The 14,329-nt window shown below is 40.3% G+C and overlaps 1 protein-coding gene across 1 annotated transcript; it reads right to left on the reverse strand.

Annotated features, from left to right (window-relative positions):
• Positions 1–318: 318 nt before the first annotated feature.
• REELD1 (reeler domain containing 1) lies at positions 319–12,550 on the reverse strand. The gene is made up of 6 exons (XM_044681698.1): positions 12,343–12,550; positions 9,226–9,448; positions 8,236–8,387; positions 3,470–3,815; positions 1,829–1,892; positions 319–939 (listed from the first exon to the last, which is right to left on the reverse strand). Exons 1-6 carry the CDS (start codon positions 12,548–12,550, stop codon positions 319–321), a joined length of 1,614 nt encoding a protein of 537 aa, XP_044537633.1.
• Positions 12,551–14,329: the final 1,779 nt, after the last annotated feature.

A 14,329-nucleotide genomic window follows, 5' to 3' on the forward strand; every position in this document is an offset into this window, starting at 1 on the left:
ATTGCCGCTGGGTCCTTAAGGCAACAGAGGAAGCTCAGCGGCCACAGGAGTCTAGTTAATGAGCAGGTTATACAATATTCATTGTGTTAGGTTTAATTCTTCAAACAGAGCCATCTAATTGCAAAAAGGGGGTGGGGGAAGAGCTAAATTACAGATGTTAAGAAAACAAGTGTCTGAAAGAAGTCCCTCTGTTGATAAAGCTAATACACTTATTCCACTCGGCAACCATTTCTCTGGACGGAATCCTTGCTCGTCGGAGCAGGGCTACAGCTAATAAACACTCTGGAGTCGAGGGAAAGCCTCGCTGGGGTTGTGTTTTCAGACTACAGTTCTCCTCGTTCCACCGTTGGGGCCGATCCAGTTGTATTGGGCTTGAACCAACATGACGCTGTTCTCCCAGATCTTTCTGAAGTGCATTCTTTCTCCGCTGTCTCTCGCTGAAATGGCGTCGCTGTCGGGCTCACGCTCACCAAAAGACACTTCGGTCCGCTGGCGGCAGTACTGGGCATGGAGGCAACGCAGGCCAGCAGCCAGAGCCATCCCCAGAGTGGCCGAAAGGCCAAGGAGGACGCCCAGCTGGGCGGTCACTATGCCAGTCCTCGGAGGAGAGCCGTCTTCCTTCAGCCCAGGACCTGCGGCCTCGAGCTCTGGGAGGGTGATAGGAGGGAGTCCGGTGGTCTCCTCTCCAACACCTTCTTCTCCAGGATTCACGTTCTCAGACTGGGGCAAAAAGCTGGCAGAAGATTTGGGGAGCACAGATAGCCTTAGAGCCAACCGCGCCAAGGCAGCGGAAGCTTTGAAGCCAATGCCGGAGTCGGCCAGTCTGCCATTATCCAGAGTCTCTGTTCTAGTGACCACGATGGCGGGGAGATAGGAGAGATGAACGGAGGAAGGAGCTCCCACGGAGGAAGGAGTCAGATTGTACGCCTCAGGCCTCCCCTGGGAAGAAAAGAGCAAGCCAGGAAGAAATAGAAAAGAGAAGGCAAATGGAATCAGTCAGCTCCTGAGCCCAGGCCTGGAAGCTTTCACTGCCATTTTCGACAAACTCACATTATGTTGCTGGCAGGCTCTTCCACCCCCAGCTCAGAGCGTTCTGAGCACTCCCCACTGAAAGACAGCGACTGAGAGGCCCAGGCTCCCACTCAGCTCTGCAAGAGCTCCCAGCAAAGTGCACCGGGAGACAGATGCACAGTTGTTATTGATGGTGGTGCTGTGGCTAATGGTAGCCCCACCGAGGCTTTGGAGGTCAGAATGAGGTCTAAAGTTGGGGGTTCTTTAAGAGCCTTCCAAACAAATATGGCCTGCTCCAAGCCGTTTGAAAGCTTTTAGCATGCCTTTCCATGCCAGGACCCCATGCAAAAGGGACCATTTAATCTTACTGTAGTTTCTGATAAATTTGAGTGAGAATATTATATCATGTTTTATTTTATGCTACTTCAAAGACTTCAAAGGAATAGTAAATCAGTGGGCATGTATATTTTATATTGTCCATTGATCTAACCTCTGGGACCGTATGTGGTTTTTTGAGGCCAGTGTTATGAAGAGTGGCTGAGTGGAGAAATTACTAACTGAGGCTAAGTGGGAAAACAAATCACTAAACCCATCAATTTCCACAATTGCCGATAACTTCAGAGACACTCCATGTAATGGAGAGGCTGGTATTGATTGGGAGAAATACTGTATGGGTTCATTGTCCCCCTCTCTCTCTGCTTCTCTCTGACATCGGTTGTCAGTCTGATGACTACCCTTCCCCCTTCCTTCATCACCTCTCCCAGTCGAGCATCCCTTACCCTGTGGTACCCAGAGTCCGAGAAGCCCCACCTCTTACCTGCTCATCTTCATCACAGTGCAAGCAGGGTTCTGCAGTGCCTGAATCTGAGCCGCCATATGTTCTAAACAGGAGATGAAAAGAGCTGGAAGGTCTCTAGAACAATAGGTCTACCATTCCTACCATGGCCTGATGCCCTTTTAAAATCTGATTTCTTAGGATTGGTCCTCATCACGTTCTTCTGAGCGATTAAGGCAATAGAGAGAGAAGGAGATAGAGGATTGACCCTAGGAAGGAAAGACCTGGGGCAGCTAGGTGGTACAGTGGTTAGGGTGCCAGGCTTGGAATCAGGAATAGATTCATGGAATCAGTTGGAATTGAGGAATCTTGGAATCTTAGAAGTCCAAATCTGACCTCAGACATTTACTAGCTATGTGAGCCTGGCCAAGTCACTTGACCCTGTTTGCCTCAGTTTCCTTATCTGTAAAATGAACTGGAAAAGGAAATGTCAAACCACTCCAGTATCTTTGCCAACAAAACCCCAAATGGGGTCATGAAGAATTTGGACATGCCTGAAAATGACTCAACAGCAATGAGAAAGGGAAGACTTGAGTTCAAGCCTTGCCCTGGGCAGATTAACTATAGGACTGTGGACATACTTCTCCAGAAAATGTCTCAGGGGACAAGTTGGAGAAATGCATGGGTAGAGAGAAATTCTTTAGCGGGAGATCCCTAAATCAAAGAAACCTTAGAGTTAGACCAAACACCAAACCAAAACAATAGTTATTGAAATCAGCTAAATACCACCTCTCTATCTGGGAGATAGATTCAATCTGCAGCAGTACATAGTTCCCCACAGTGGTTGCTATGCTGGTCAGCTCTCCATCATATTTCTTCATTTGAAAAATGAAAGGCTTTGATTGGGGGTTATGATCTAATCATACCATCATACATTTTAAAGCTGGAAGAGAGAGACCTTAGAGATGATCTAATCCAACCCTCTCACTTTAGAAACAAGGAAACCAAAGCACAGGGAAATTGAGGAATCTGGCCAAGGTTAGAGAGGCAACAGTGAATCAATGGACTGAATTTGAACTCAGACCTTCTAATTCCCAAGGTACTTTCTATTGCAAATGCCATATGCCCTGGATCTTAATCCTTTGTGTGTTTGTGTGTATGCTTGTGTCTTGATCCACGTTGGTGATTTGGTAAAGCCTAGGGATCCCCTCTCTAGAATAACGTTTTTTAAATAATTGAAGAGAATGCAAAATTTCAGTTAGAGGCTAGTGAAAATAAAGGTATAATTTTTTTTCCTATCCAAGTTCACACCTGAGCTATTTCCTGGTTGGTGCTTTTGAACAATATAGCAGTGGGGAGTACATTAAACATGGAATAGGAAGTTCTTGGTTTGAATATTGCCTGTCTCCTTATTACTTTGGGCACCTTGAGTAAATCACATAAATGGTCTGAGCCTCAGTTTCCTTATCTGTACAATGAGGGGCTTGGATTAGATAATTTCTATGATCCTTTCCAGTTTCATATCCTATGGTAATCCATTTTATAATCAGGCAGCATATTAATGAAGGAATAGAACAACTGGGGTTCTTTTTGCTTCCAGCCTGAGGAGACTTCCTCAGCTTCATGACCTCTGAGATTGCCCTGATCCCTACTCTGAGGTCCCACTCCCTGGTACCCCAGTACCTATTATGTGTGTTGTGACCTGTGGTGTAATCCTCGAATTTCAAGCTTCCCAAGGTCAAAGCTCTCTCCAGTCCTCGGACATCAAGTGATGGCTCTAAGGTTTGATCACTGCCCGTGCCTCCACTGTCCCAGTCTGGCTGCCCTCTTTGGTCACCACTACTGGCCACTGTTGAAATGTCATGGAGAGGAGAAGGTTTCAAAAGATTCACTTCATCTCCAGAAACTTCTGTAGTGGGGCCACCCAGAACAGGGTCCAAGCTGTCCATTCCTGATGTTCCAGTTGGGCTGACAATAGCAAACTCTCCCTGTTGTGTTTGCTGTGAGAAAGCGCCATGGGACCTGGATTCTAAGGAAATAGAGATCCAAAAACACAACAAAGACAAAGCAATGGGGTTTTCTTCATCCTGAGAAGCACCAAACAGCTTACAATTAACAAGCATGGTTCAGAGGTTAAAAAAAAAAGTTCTGGAATTAGCAGATCTGAATTCAAATCTTAGCTTTAACTCTTTTGTTATTGTCCTTGTTGTTGAACCTTTACCTTCTGATTTTTAGACCTGACTATCAATCTGAGTCACCTAGCTGCTCCTAACTCTTTTATTTATTTATTCAGCTTCTCCTTGACCTCCCCATGCCATAGAAGGCATCACCTGGAAAAATATATCATGTCTATCCTGTTTCCATATTCTCTGGAAGTGAACATTCACAAGCTCTTCTTCATATATATATAAAGTTATCTTGGTTCTACTCATTTCTCTCTTCATTATCCCATGTTGTTCTTTCCAAGCTTAAAAAAAAATTAATGCATTCACATTTCTTATGGCACACGCCCCCAACTGTTAAGAGGCACTGCAACTACCCCACGTCAGGCACAACACAGGGGAAATGACTGGGAGAATTTGAAATAATTATCTAGTTCATTCTTAACAAAAAACCCAATCTGTTCAATGATCTCTCAGGTGGAAATGCCCCTCCTCCTCCCAGTATTATTGCTTAGTCTTGTGCTTCATGCTGCTAGAGGAATAATGGGAGCTGGCATTCAATGAGTGCTTTATGATTTGCTCTTTTACAAATGGTTTCCCACTTGATCCTCATACCAGTCCAGTGGTGCGGACCCTAAAGCTTATTATAATCTTCATATCTTTTCACAGAGAAGGAGCCTGAGGTTCAGAGAGTTTGAAAAACTTGCCCCAGGTACACACCCAGCAAATAAGAGAGATGGGATTCGCAATCAAGTTCAACAATTTCTTCACCCTACCCGGCAAAACCAGAGCCATGTTCAAAGCCGCCATCTATGTTGAGAGGAGAGTGATTTGCAAACCTTAAAGCACTATAAAAATATATTTTGCTATTATTATTTTAATTGGTTGTTACTAAAACCAAGGATAAATATTGGGTCTTCCTAATAGGCCTAAAGGAAAAGCCATTACTTGGAGGCTACTCCAATTTGTCAGCATCAAAAACTGCTCTACCCATTAATATGAGGCCGAATGCAAACAACAAAGAGACTAGTTTCTTACGTTTCTTTTAGGGCTGAATGCCTGGCACCATTCAGATTGTGTTACTCCTCATGATTGCAAATCAGTGCAAACAGAAACCAAAGTGGTCACCTGGCTTTCTCTGTCCCTCTCAGGACTGGAAACTACATTGATTCTAATTTAGAAAAAACAAAACAAAACAAAAACAATTCAGGGACCCAAGGATCCCAGCTGAAGATGGGGTTTCTGTTGCCATATCATTTGCTGTTAGACCAGTCATAGCAAGAGGAGTGAACTGGACATATGTTCCAACCAAGTACTTGTTTGCTGCCCAAATGGGGTCTAACCAGGATTTCTTCAATCTGGTTAAAAGGACCAAGCAGGACATAGAGAAAATAGGAATGATGAGTTTGTGTTAAGTAATTTGCATTTGGCGGAAATTTGACTGCCTTCATCTCCATGTTCTTTAATGTAAAAATAAGCTATGATAATGGAGGGTAATCGGTCATTAGAATAAATGTTGCCCAAAGAAGCAACATAAACATATGGAATACCATTGAAAGGGTGACTACTGGATAAGACTGCTCTGGACCCTGGCCAGTCAAATATGACTTGCTCTGCCTAAGCAAAAAATAAATAAGTAAATAAATAAGGTTATCTCTATGCTATGATTTGCTGAATTGACCAACTAGACTAAGTTGGGCAATGAACCAGAACCTGGCCTCAAAAAATATATTGGTGACTTTTTGCAGATGCATGTCAAAGTGAGAATGAAAGAAAATAGTTTTCAAAATATTAAGTTTCACTTTTTGCAATAACAAAAATTTAAGTAGTATGGGCAACTTGTAATATGTGAATGGAATGGAAAGAAAAGATGAATATGAAGAACACAGAGAAGAATGGGAAGACTTGTATAAACTGATACAAAATGAAGTAAACAGAACCAGGTAGGAAAATGTACAAGATGACTGCAACAATGCAAATGGAAAGAACAAAAGAAAAAATCAGAACCGAACTCTGGATAATTATAATGATCAAGCTTGGCCACAAAGAAGAGAGAGGAAAATGTATCCCTTAGAAAAGGAAGGAAATAACAAGTATAAAATACTGCAAAAAAGAAACGATTTGTTAGTTGTGTGGCTTAGTTTTGCTAGGGTAGTTCCATTTAAAAAAAGAGAGTAGAGGGCAGCTGGGTAGCTCAGTGGATTGAGAGCCAGGCCAAGAGATGGGTGGTCCTAGGTTCAAATCCGGCCTCAGACACTTCGAGCTGTGTGACCCTGGGCAAGTCACTTGACCCCCATTGCCCACCCTTACCACTCTTCCACCTAGGAGCCAATACACAGAAGTTAAGAGTTTTTAAAAAAAGAGTAAATGGTGTTGAATGAATTATATGAAATGTAATTATGAGGTTGAGACAAATTTATCTGTGTAAAAAAGTATAATTAATAACAGCAAATGTCGATAATGTGCTTTCCAGTATGTTGAAAAGAGCTCGAGACTTGGAAGCAGAGGACTTGAGTCCAAATCTTGACTTTTACTTATTACCTGTGTAACTTCTCTGGGTCTCAGTTTCCTCATCTATAGATAAGGAGATTGGACTAGAACACCTCCAACTTTCCTTCTTTCTCGCTCTACAAACCCATGAAGATACAACCGGAGGGATTTTGTTTTCACGTGCAACCACAGCAAAGGACAATTTGGTAAAATCCATTAGCAATTTATGGCAAGTGACTTTGAACTAGAAAATTTGGGGGTGAGAGCGGCAATGTTAAGTGAAAGACAATCTAGTGTAGAGAAGAAACCCTAGTGCTAGAGTCAGAAGACCTAGGATCTAGAACTGGCTCTACCATTTACCAACTCTATGATCTTGGGTAAATTGCTAAAACGCTAAACCTCGGTTTCCTCATTTGCAAAATGAGGGGTCTAGTCCAACTAGGGATTATATCTATATCAATATCTATATATACATATCTATATACATACATACACAATAAACACACACATACACACAAAGTTTTTTCTAACTCCAAATCTGTGATCTGTTATCAGTGTTTTTTAGAGCAACTTCAAAAATAACTTTAAAAAATAGCAAAATCTGACAAATTCTTAAAAATCTATTTTATTTCCCTCTTACTTCATCTGCTGAAGAAGAGGGAAAGAAAAAAAAGAAAGCTTTGTAGCAAATATGCACAGTCAAGCAAAACAAATTCTCATATTGGCCGTGTCCAAAAATACATCATAGTTTTCATCCTGAAGTTATTACCTCTTGCTCAGGAAGTGGATTATATAATTTATCTTTAATCCTCTAGAACTATGGTTGGTCATCATGTTGATGAGAATCCTTTAGCCTTACAAATTTCTTTGATCTTACAATGTTGCCAGTATTTTATAAACTGTTCTGCTGTTACCTGTGATTTTCTAGCAAGTCATGTTTCCTCTATTTTTTCCCCAGAGGTAAAGGCACCCAATGAGCTTCAATACCAGATTGCTTTGGTTCAACCCAATAAAAATCTCCTCTGAATTATCCGATCCTTTGTTGTATCTCCACCTCTTCCCCCATCCTTGGTAGAATGTACACTTCTCCAGTGCATGGATTTTTTTTTAATTGAATCCTAACATCTAGCACAGTTCCTTCTTCTTTATACATAGTCAATGATCAATTGCCTATATGGAAAAATTTAGAAAAGAATCTATTGGATAAGGGGGAAGAACTCATTCCTTTATTTTTACTCCCTGTAAAGCTTTAGGGAGCTAAGGGAACTGACCGATGTCTTTTACACATGGTTTAGAGCAGCGATTCCGAAAAATGAGCACTACCGCCCCCTGGTGGGTGCTGCAGCGATCCACGGAGGCAGTGATGGCCACAGGTGCATTTATCTTTCCTATTAATTGCTATTAAAATTTAAAAAAAATTAATTTCCAGGGGGCTAAGTAATATTTTTTTCTGGAAAGGGGGCGGTAGGCCAAAAATGTTTGGGAACCACTGGGAGGTAGAAGCTTTCTTTACGAGGCTGCTCTGACCCTCCAGTCTGGATCCTGATTGGAAATTTGTTTGGCAGAACCAGACAAATCATGTTTGCAGTGGCACAGGCCAATCAGGGAACTGACTTTGTTCCCTTTTCAGTTTGCAGGCTATAACTTTCCTAAGCCTGTGGGCTGTAAACTCAGCTTTTCCCTTTCCGATGCTCGCTCTGCCAATGGAGGATACTGGTGGCAGTAACTTAAGTGAAAATAAATAAGATGAAAGATGAGGATGACAATGGATAAATAAATAGAGGGGATTAGCTGTACCTGTGGTTGTGACTTCTAGGTCATTTGGTTTCTGCAGACTTGTAGCTGGCTCCACATTGCCATCAGAAAGGGTCCTGTTTTGTATCTGCTGAGACACGATGGTCGATTCAATCCTCTCCCAGTAAATGAAATATGACTGCACTACTGATAAACTGTTTGGGAAGAGGAAATCACTCTATAATTCTCATGAATAAAGCTAGAGACCATTCTAATGGAAGGGGAGAATAACGATAGGGAAGGAAAGAAAATTAGAAGATTAAATAAGATACAAGAACTCAAAGGATACTATTTTATTACACTTTGAAATCCTTAAAAGTAAAGACTAAAAGAAAACAGGCAAGCCCAATCTTGTACGGCAGAAGGCTCACTTGCTCTGAAGTCAAAGGTCCCGAATTCGAAATTGACCCCTGTCATTGATGGAATGTGGGTGCTGTATTAGATGTTTTTTTAAAGGTCCCTGACAACTCTTAAATCTGTGATTCTTTGGCCAAGAAAGCAAGGTAGCAGCAATTGTTCAATTTAAATTGATTCCACAGACATTCATTGAGTAGCTGCTATATCCCAAGCACGATACTAAATGCTGAGGGTAAATACAATGACCAAGAAACCCCTAAATAATTCCTGCCCTTAAGGGTCTTATATTCTTTTAGGGGGAGATTTAGTCATGAAAGTGAGTACAATTTGATCTTCCCAGGTGTGTCCTAGGGGATGATTAGGAGAAGAAGAAAAGAAGTAGACTCTAGGGATAGGATAGCCCAAAGCTGTCTATAGTCCATCCCTGCGATTGCCCCTGAATCTCTAAATCTGGAAAACACACACAGATGACCATCACTCTAAACCAAAGCTTTAAAGCCAAGTTGGCCATCCCAAAGGGAAATATGGGACATTGGTGGCTACTTAGTACAAGAGACAATAGGGAGGGCCATTCTATTTGTGCCTGATGTAGAAAGCCCATCCAGCAAGATAAACATCTCTATCTTTCCAGCTTACAAGAATTTGATGTCCCCGATGGGTTGAGGAGGTGCCTTCCACACAAAAGATAGATTTCTCTTCAGGGATTTGTCTGAGTGGGTGACTGAATTGGCCTCTTCAAAACAAGTCATCAATTTGGAACCAGAAGGGATGAAAATGAAGGTGCCCGCAATTTGGTCATTGGAAACTCTTCGAGCCTGAAGCAAGAATCCCATGAAATCACCCCGGCTCCTCACAGTCACTGTAACATGAAACAATGAGTCATTTATCCACACCAGCTTGTGTGATTTACAGTACTACTTGCAAAACCATTGCTGGATTGGTTTCTCTCAGTCAACACCATCTCTCCCCCACTTTTCTCAAGTCAGAAAAAACTTGGGTTTTCATTACTGGAAATACTGAGTTCTTCATCACAGGAGGTCTTTGAACAATGTGGATTTCCACTTTTAAAGGATATTGTACAGGGGGAGGGAATCCCTATTCAGGCTGGAGTAGAGATCTTCTGAGGTCATTTCCAACTCTCAGGTTCTATATTTTCAAAGTATTTTGCAATTTTGGAGGTTTTGAATGTCGCTGGGTAGCCAAAGCCATTACCGACAAAGAATGGCACAAGAAAAATAGCAAGAAGAATATCATCAGAGATGAATGACCAGAACAAAAGGGAGTCTGGTAATGAAATGAGAGAAAATGATAAAGAGATGGATAGTTCACATATTCTATTAGTATTGGCACAAGCAGGAGAAGATTCCCAGCATGTCGAGTGGACTCCTGATGAACAGGACTTTTTTTTTTTCTTTTTTGCTGTAAAGCAAAATATGGACATGAGTTCCACTGGGTGGGACATGGTGAGTAGAATGTGATTTGTGTTGGAGGGAGAGCCCACACCTCAGTGAAATCCCAGACCCATCAAAGTATTGACAACGAATGGTCTTCAATGTTTCTCTAAACTTGGAGAGGGCTCATCCCAGACTGGAGAGTAGTTAGGTGGATAGTCAGTAGACCTGATTTCAAATCCTACCTCAGACATATAACCATGTGCATGAAATTAGGTAAGTCATTTAACCTTTATCTATTCAGTTTCTTGTAAAATATGGATATAGACATGATTTTATTGTACTTTGCTTTGTTATGCTTCACAGATATTGCAATTTTTTTTCTTACGAGTTGAAGATTTCTGGTAAGCCTGATTCAAACATATCTATCAGTGTCATTTTCTCAATAGCATGTTCTCATATTGTGTTTCTATGTCCTATTTTGATAGATCTCACAATATTTCAGACTTTTTCATGATTGTTTTATCTGTTATGGTGATCTGTGATCAATGATCTTTGATGTTACTATTATAAGTTTTGGGGTGCCACAAACCACACCCATAGAAGGCAGCAAACTTAATAAATCTCCACTGTCCAACCATTCCCCTATCTTTCTCTCTCTCTTTTGGCCTCCCTATTCCCTGAGACATAGCAATATTGAAGAACGGTACATAAACTTAGGTGATAAAGCAGCATGAGGGTTTGAGAGGATTGACTCAAAATTATAAATTCCAATGTGGATAAAATGCTATCAGATTGTATTGTGTTCAACAGATAAATCTTTCATGAAAGGAGGAGTCAATTGATATGGCAACCTTTGATTGTCCTATTTTAAGAAATTGTCACAGCCACCCCAACCTTCAGCAACCACCACCCTGATCACTTGCCAGCCATCAACATCAAGGCAAGAGCCTCTCCACCAGCAGAAAAAATTATGACTCACTGAAAGCAATGATGGTTAGGCTTTTAAAAAATAGTTCTTTTAAGTTAAGTAATGTATATCGTAGACATTATACTATTGAACACTTAGTTGACTACAGTATAGTATAAACATATCTTTTATATGCATTGGGAAACAAAAAAAATCATGTGATTTACTTTTACTGTGATACTCACTTTATTGGGGTGGTCTGGCACCAAATCCCCAATGTTTCCAGTGTATGCCTGTACAATCTCACCCTCCCAAAGTTGTAAGGATAAAATGAGACAATATTTGCAAAGCACTTTGCAAATCTTAAAGTGTTCTGTTATTATGCTAGTTATTATTATTATTCCCCAAGTAATATACTCCCAGTGGGAAAGACATGTTCCTTTCTTCATAGGTAATGACAAATGTAAAAGAAAAGCATTAACTTTAACATATAAAAGATGAATAAGCATATTATAAATAATAACACTTCTATGTGCGCTATTTCTGATACAAACATTTCTCAACCCCCTTAATGCTAATACATTCCCTCTGTAGAATATCTCTAATTTATCTTGTCTACAGTTTGCATAATTTCTCCCTTTTAGACTATGAACTCCTGGAGAGGAGACATTGGGTGTGATTTTTTTTCTCTTTGTGTCTTTGTATCCCCAGCACTTAGCACAATGCCTGGCACATAGTCAATATTTAATAAATGTGGACAACTACAAAGAAAAAAAATAAACTCTCCTCTCTGTAAATTCTGAGGAAGAAAACGATTCATGAAAATGAAACTTAAGCCAAGTCACATATCTTTTAAATCTGAGTAAGGACAAGGTGTGGAGTTAGCCACAACTGACCGTCCCTAGAATGTGGCCACAATGAGACAACGTTTCAAGAGCTCCTTATCACTATACCATGTTACCCACGCTGACCTCTTCATAGATCATTTACTTAAGGAACAGCTAATAATGTGATCATACCCTTTAAACTTTGTGTAATACCCCAAATCATCTCTTAGCTCCAAATGGGAAAAAAGAAAAAAACTCTAAACTTTATGTATGTTAACAGTAATGAAATTTTCTTCTGCCATAATGGTGTCATAATTCATTGACAGAAGTGCTACATGGGTATTATCCTACTGGCTGTTTATAAAAGAAAATGTCAGCGATTAAATATTATCTATGATTATTGTGTGATATTGTATTCAAATATGTATTTATTTTACGCACAGATGTTCCCTATGAAAGATTTGTTGTTAAAAAAATGTTTCTTGGAACTAATCCATGATGCAGTCCAGAAAACGTTTCCATTAGACACATACCTATAGACATACACACGTATATTCAGATACCAGGTCATAAATTCCATGATCTGAAAGTCTTGGGAGGGTCTCACGTACTCTGGCATACGTACCTGGTATTTTGTCCCCAGGAGAGTAAGAGGAGACATTGGTATATATCGTAATGTAATTGTTCCTGGGATTCTGAAGCTGAGCCCAGATGTGTCTGGGTTTCATATCAACACAAGCCACAAGGCTTGCGCCATGAGAAAAAGCATCGGTATAAGAAGCCAGGTAGAAGGTGGCGAATGCCCATCCTATGATGGTTCCTTGGATTTTCATTTTGTTCTTTACCTGTGACATGAAAAATAATTAATGACTTTTTCAGACACCACACAAGAAAAATAAATTATAAAACCACACAGCTATCATGACCCAAGTTTAAGAGATACTTTTAACAATATATCTTATAGATGTATTGTTATATATATCAATAGACATATGTATCAATAGATATATCAATAGATACTTTTAACAATAGTTTTTGTGTGCTCCATAACTAGACTTAAAGGGTGAATGTTAATGTAGAGATTATTACATATTTTATATGCAAAAATGGCCCCCTCTTAAATCATTAAGGTGCTGATGTTGCAAATTATTTATTTCTTAGCTCTAAACCAAGATGCCACCCAGAAAATGTTCCCATCGGACATGAGTATATCAGATACAAACCAGCATCACTAATGGAACTTTAGAATAAAAAATACACAAATGTATTATTAGTAAAATCTGAGTTTTATCTGCCTGACTCAGGTAAGGCTGATTGAAAAGTTTTCAGTAGTCTTTGAGCAAACAATGCAGAGTTCTATTAACTTTTTCCATATTTATTGGACTCTAATAGTATTACTCCTGGTTGGATTCTTTCTTGGCTCATCCTATCCATGTCCTTCTCCTTCCCCAAAGTTTTACAAACTAGCTCCCCATGAAAGGTCATGTCTTGAACGTGGTTAGACAGACCTGTCCATTCCTCTTATGGTTCTTTTTGTCCATTCATCTTTCCCTTCCTTTGGGAGGAGGATTACCCAGCCAAAGCTTGAGGTTCTCTGGGTGCTCACCACCACCACCACCACCACCACCACCACCACCACCACCACCACCACCACCACCACCACCACCACCACCCTCTCAAAGTTATAAATGAGATTGAAATATGATAGAAGAAAGTGTAGTTCGATGAATTCAGAACTAGTTGAAGGTTACGAGATAAATGGAGAAAACCTAAACCAGAGAAGGATAAAGGAAAGAAAAAGAGCCCTCAGCCTATATCAGTAGTGAATATTAATTCAAAAATTTTTATCAAAATGGTAGTAAAAAGACTATAATGATATATCCCATGGATGATTCACTACAGCCAAGTTGGCTTAATGCCAATAATCATTCATCCCTGGAGAAAATTAACATAACTAACTATATTAAAAATCAAACTCCCAGAACTAGTTGAATGACCTATGGTCATTATTGTGGCCATTTCAACACAAAGAGGGATCTCTGGTAGAGTAGCCCAAGGATTTATTCTTGGCAATATTCTTTGGAACACGAATACTTATTAATGATTAAGTGAAAGGCATAGAAAGAAGTAATGCTTATCAAATCTACCAAGGGCAGGAGCAATAGTTATTGAGTGAGGGTGATCTTTTCTCAAGTTGAGCATCTTTTTTTTTTAACCCTTAGTTTCTGTCTGAGAATTGATACTCAGTATTGGTTCTAAGGCAGAAGAGCAGTAAGGGCTAGGAAATGGAGGTTAAGTGACTTGCCCAGGATCACACAGCTAAGAAGTGTCTGAGGTCAGATTAGAACCCAGGACCTCCTGTCTCCAGGTCTGACTCTCTAACTACTGAGTCACCTAGCTGCCATAATCTTCAACTTTCTTGACCTCTCTGCTGCATTTCACACTACCGACCATCCTCTCCTCCTAGGCCCTCTGTCCTTTCTGTGTTTTCATAACAGTTCTGTCTCCCAGTTGTCTGATTACTCTTTCTTAATCTCTTTTACTGACAACATTCATCTCATAACTGTAATAATAGTAATGATAAAAATAGCTAGCTTCTATATAAGTGCTTT

This window comes from Gracilinanus agilis, chromosome 6 (genome assembly GCF_016433145.1).
Source record: "Gracilinanus agilis isolate LMUSP501 chromosome 6, AgileGrace, whole genome shotgun sequence".
Taxonomy (NCBI): domain Eukaryota; kingdom Metazoa; phylum Chordata; class Mammalia; order Didelphimorphia; family Didelphidae; genus Gracilinanus; species Gracilinanus agilis.

Excerpts from the sequence above, each read along its gene's own strand:
- REELD1 (XM_044681698.1), bottom strand. The coding sequence starts at position 12,550 with ATGAAAATCCAAGGAACCATCATAGGATGGGCATTCGCCACCTTCTAC. Across the intron at positions 9,449-12,342 it reads TCCTGGGGACAAAATACCAG|TGACTGTGAGGAGCCGGGGT; the intron begins GTACGTATGCCA and ends TTCATGTTACAG. Across the intron at positions 8,388-9,225 it reads ATCGGGGACATCAAATTCTT|TTTATCAGTAGTGCAGTCAT; the intron begins GTAAGCTGGAAA and ends CTTCCCAAACAG.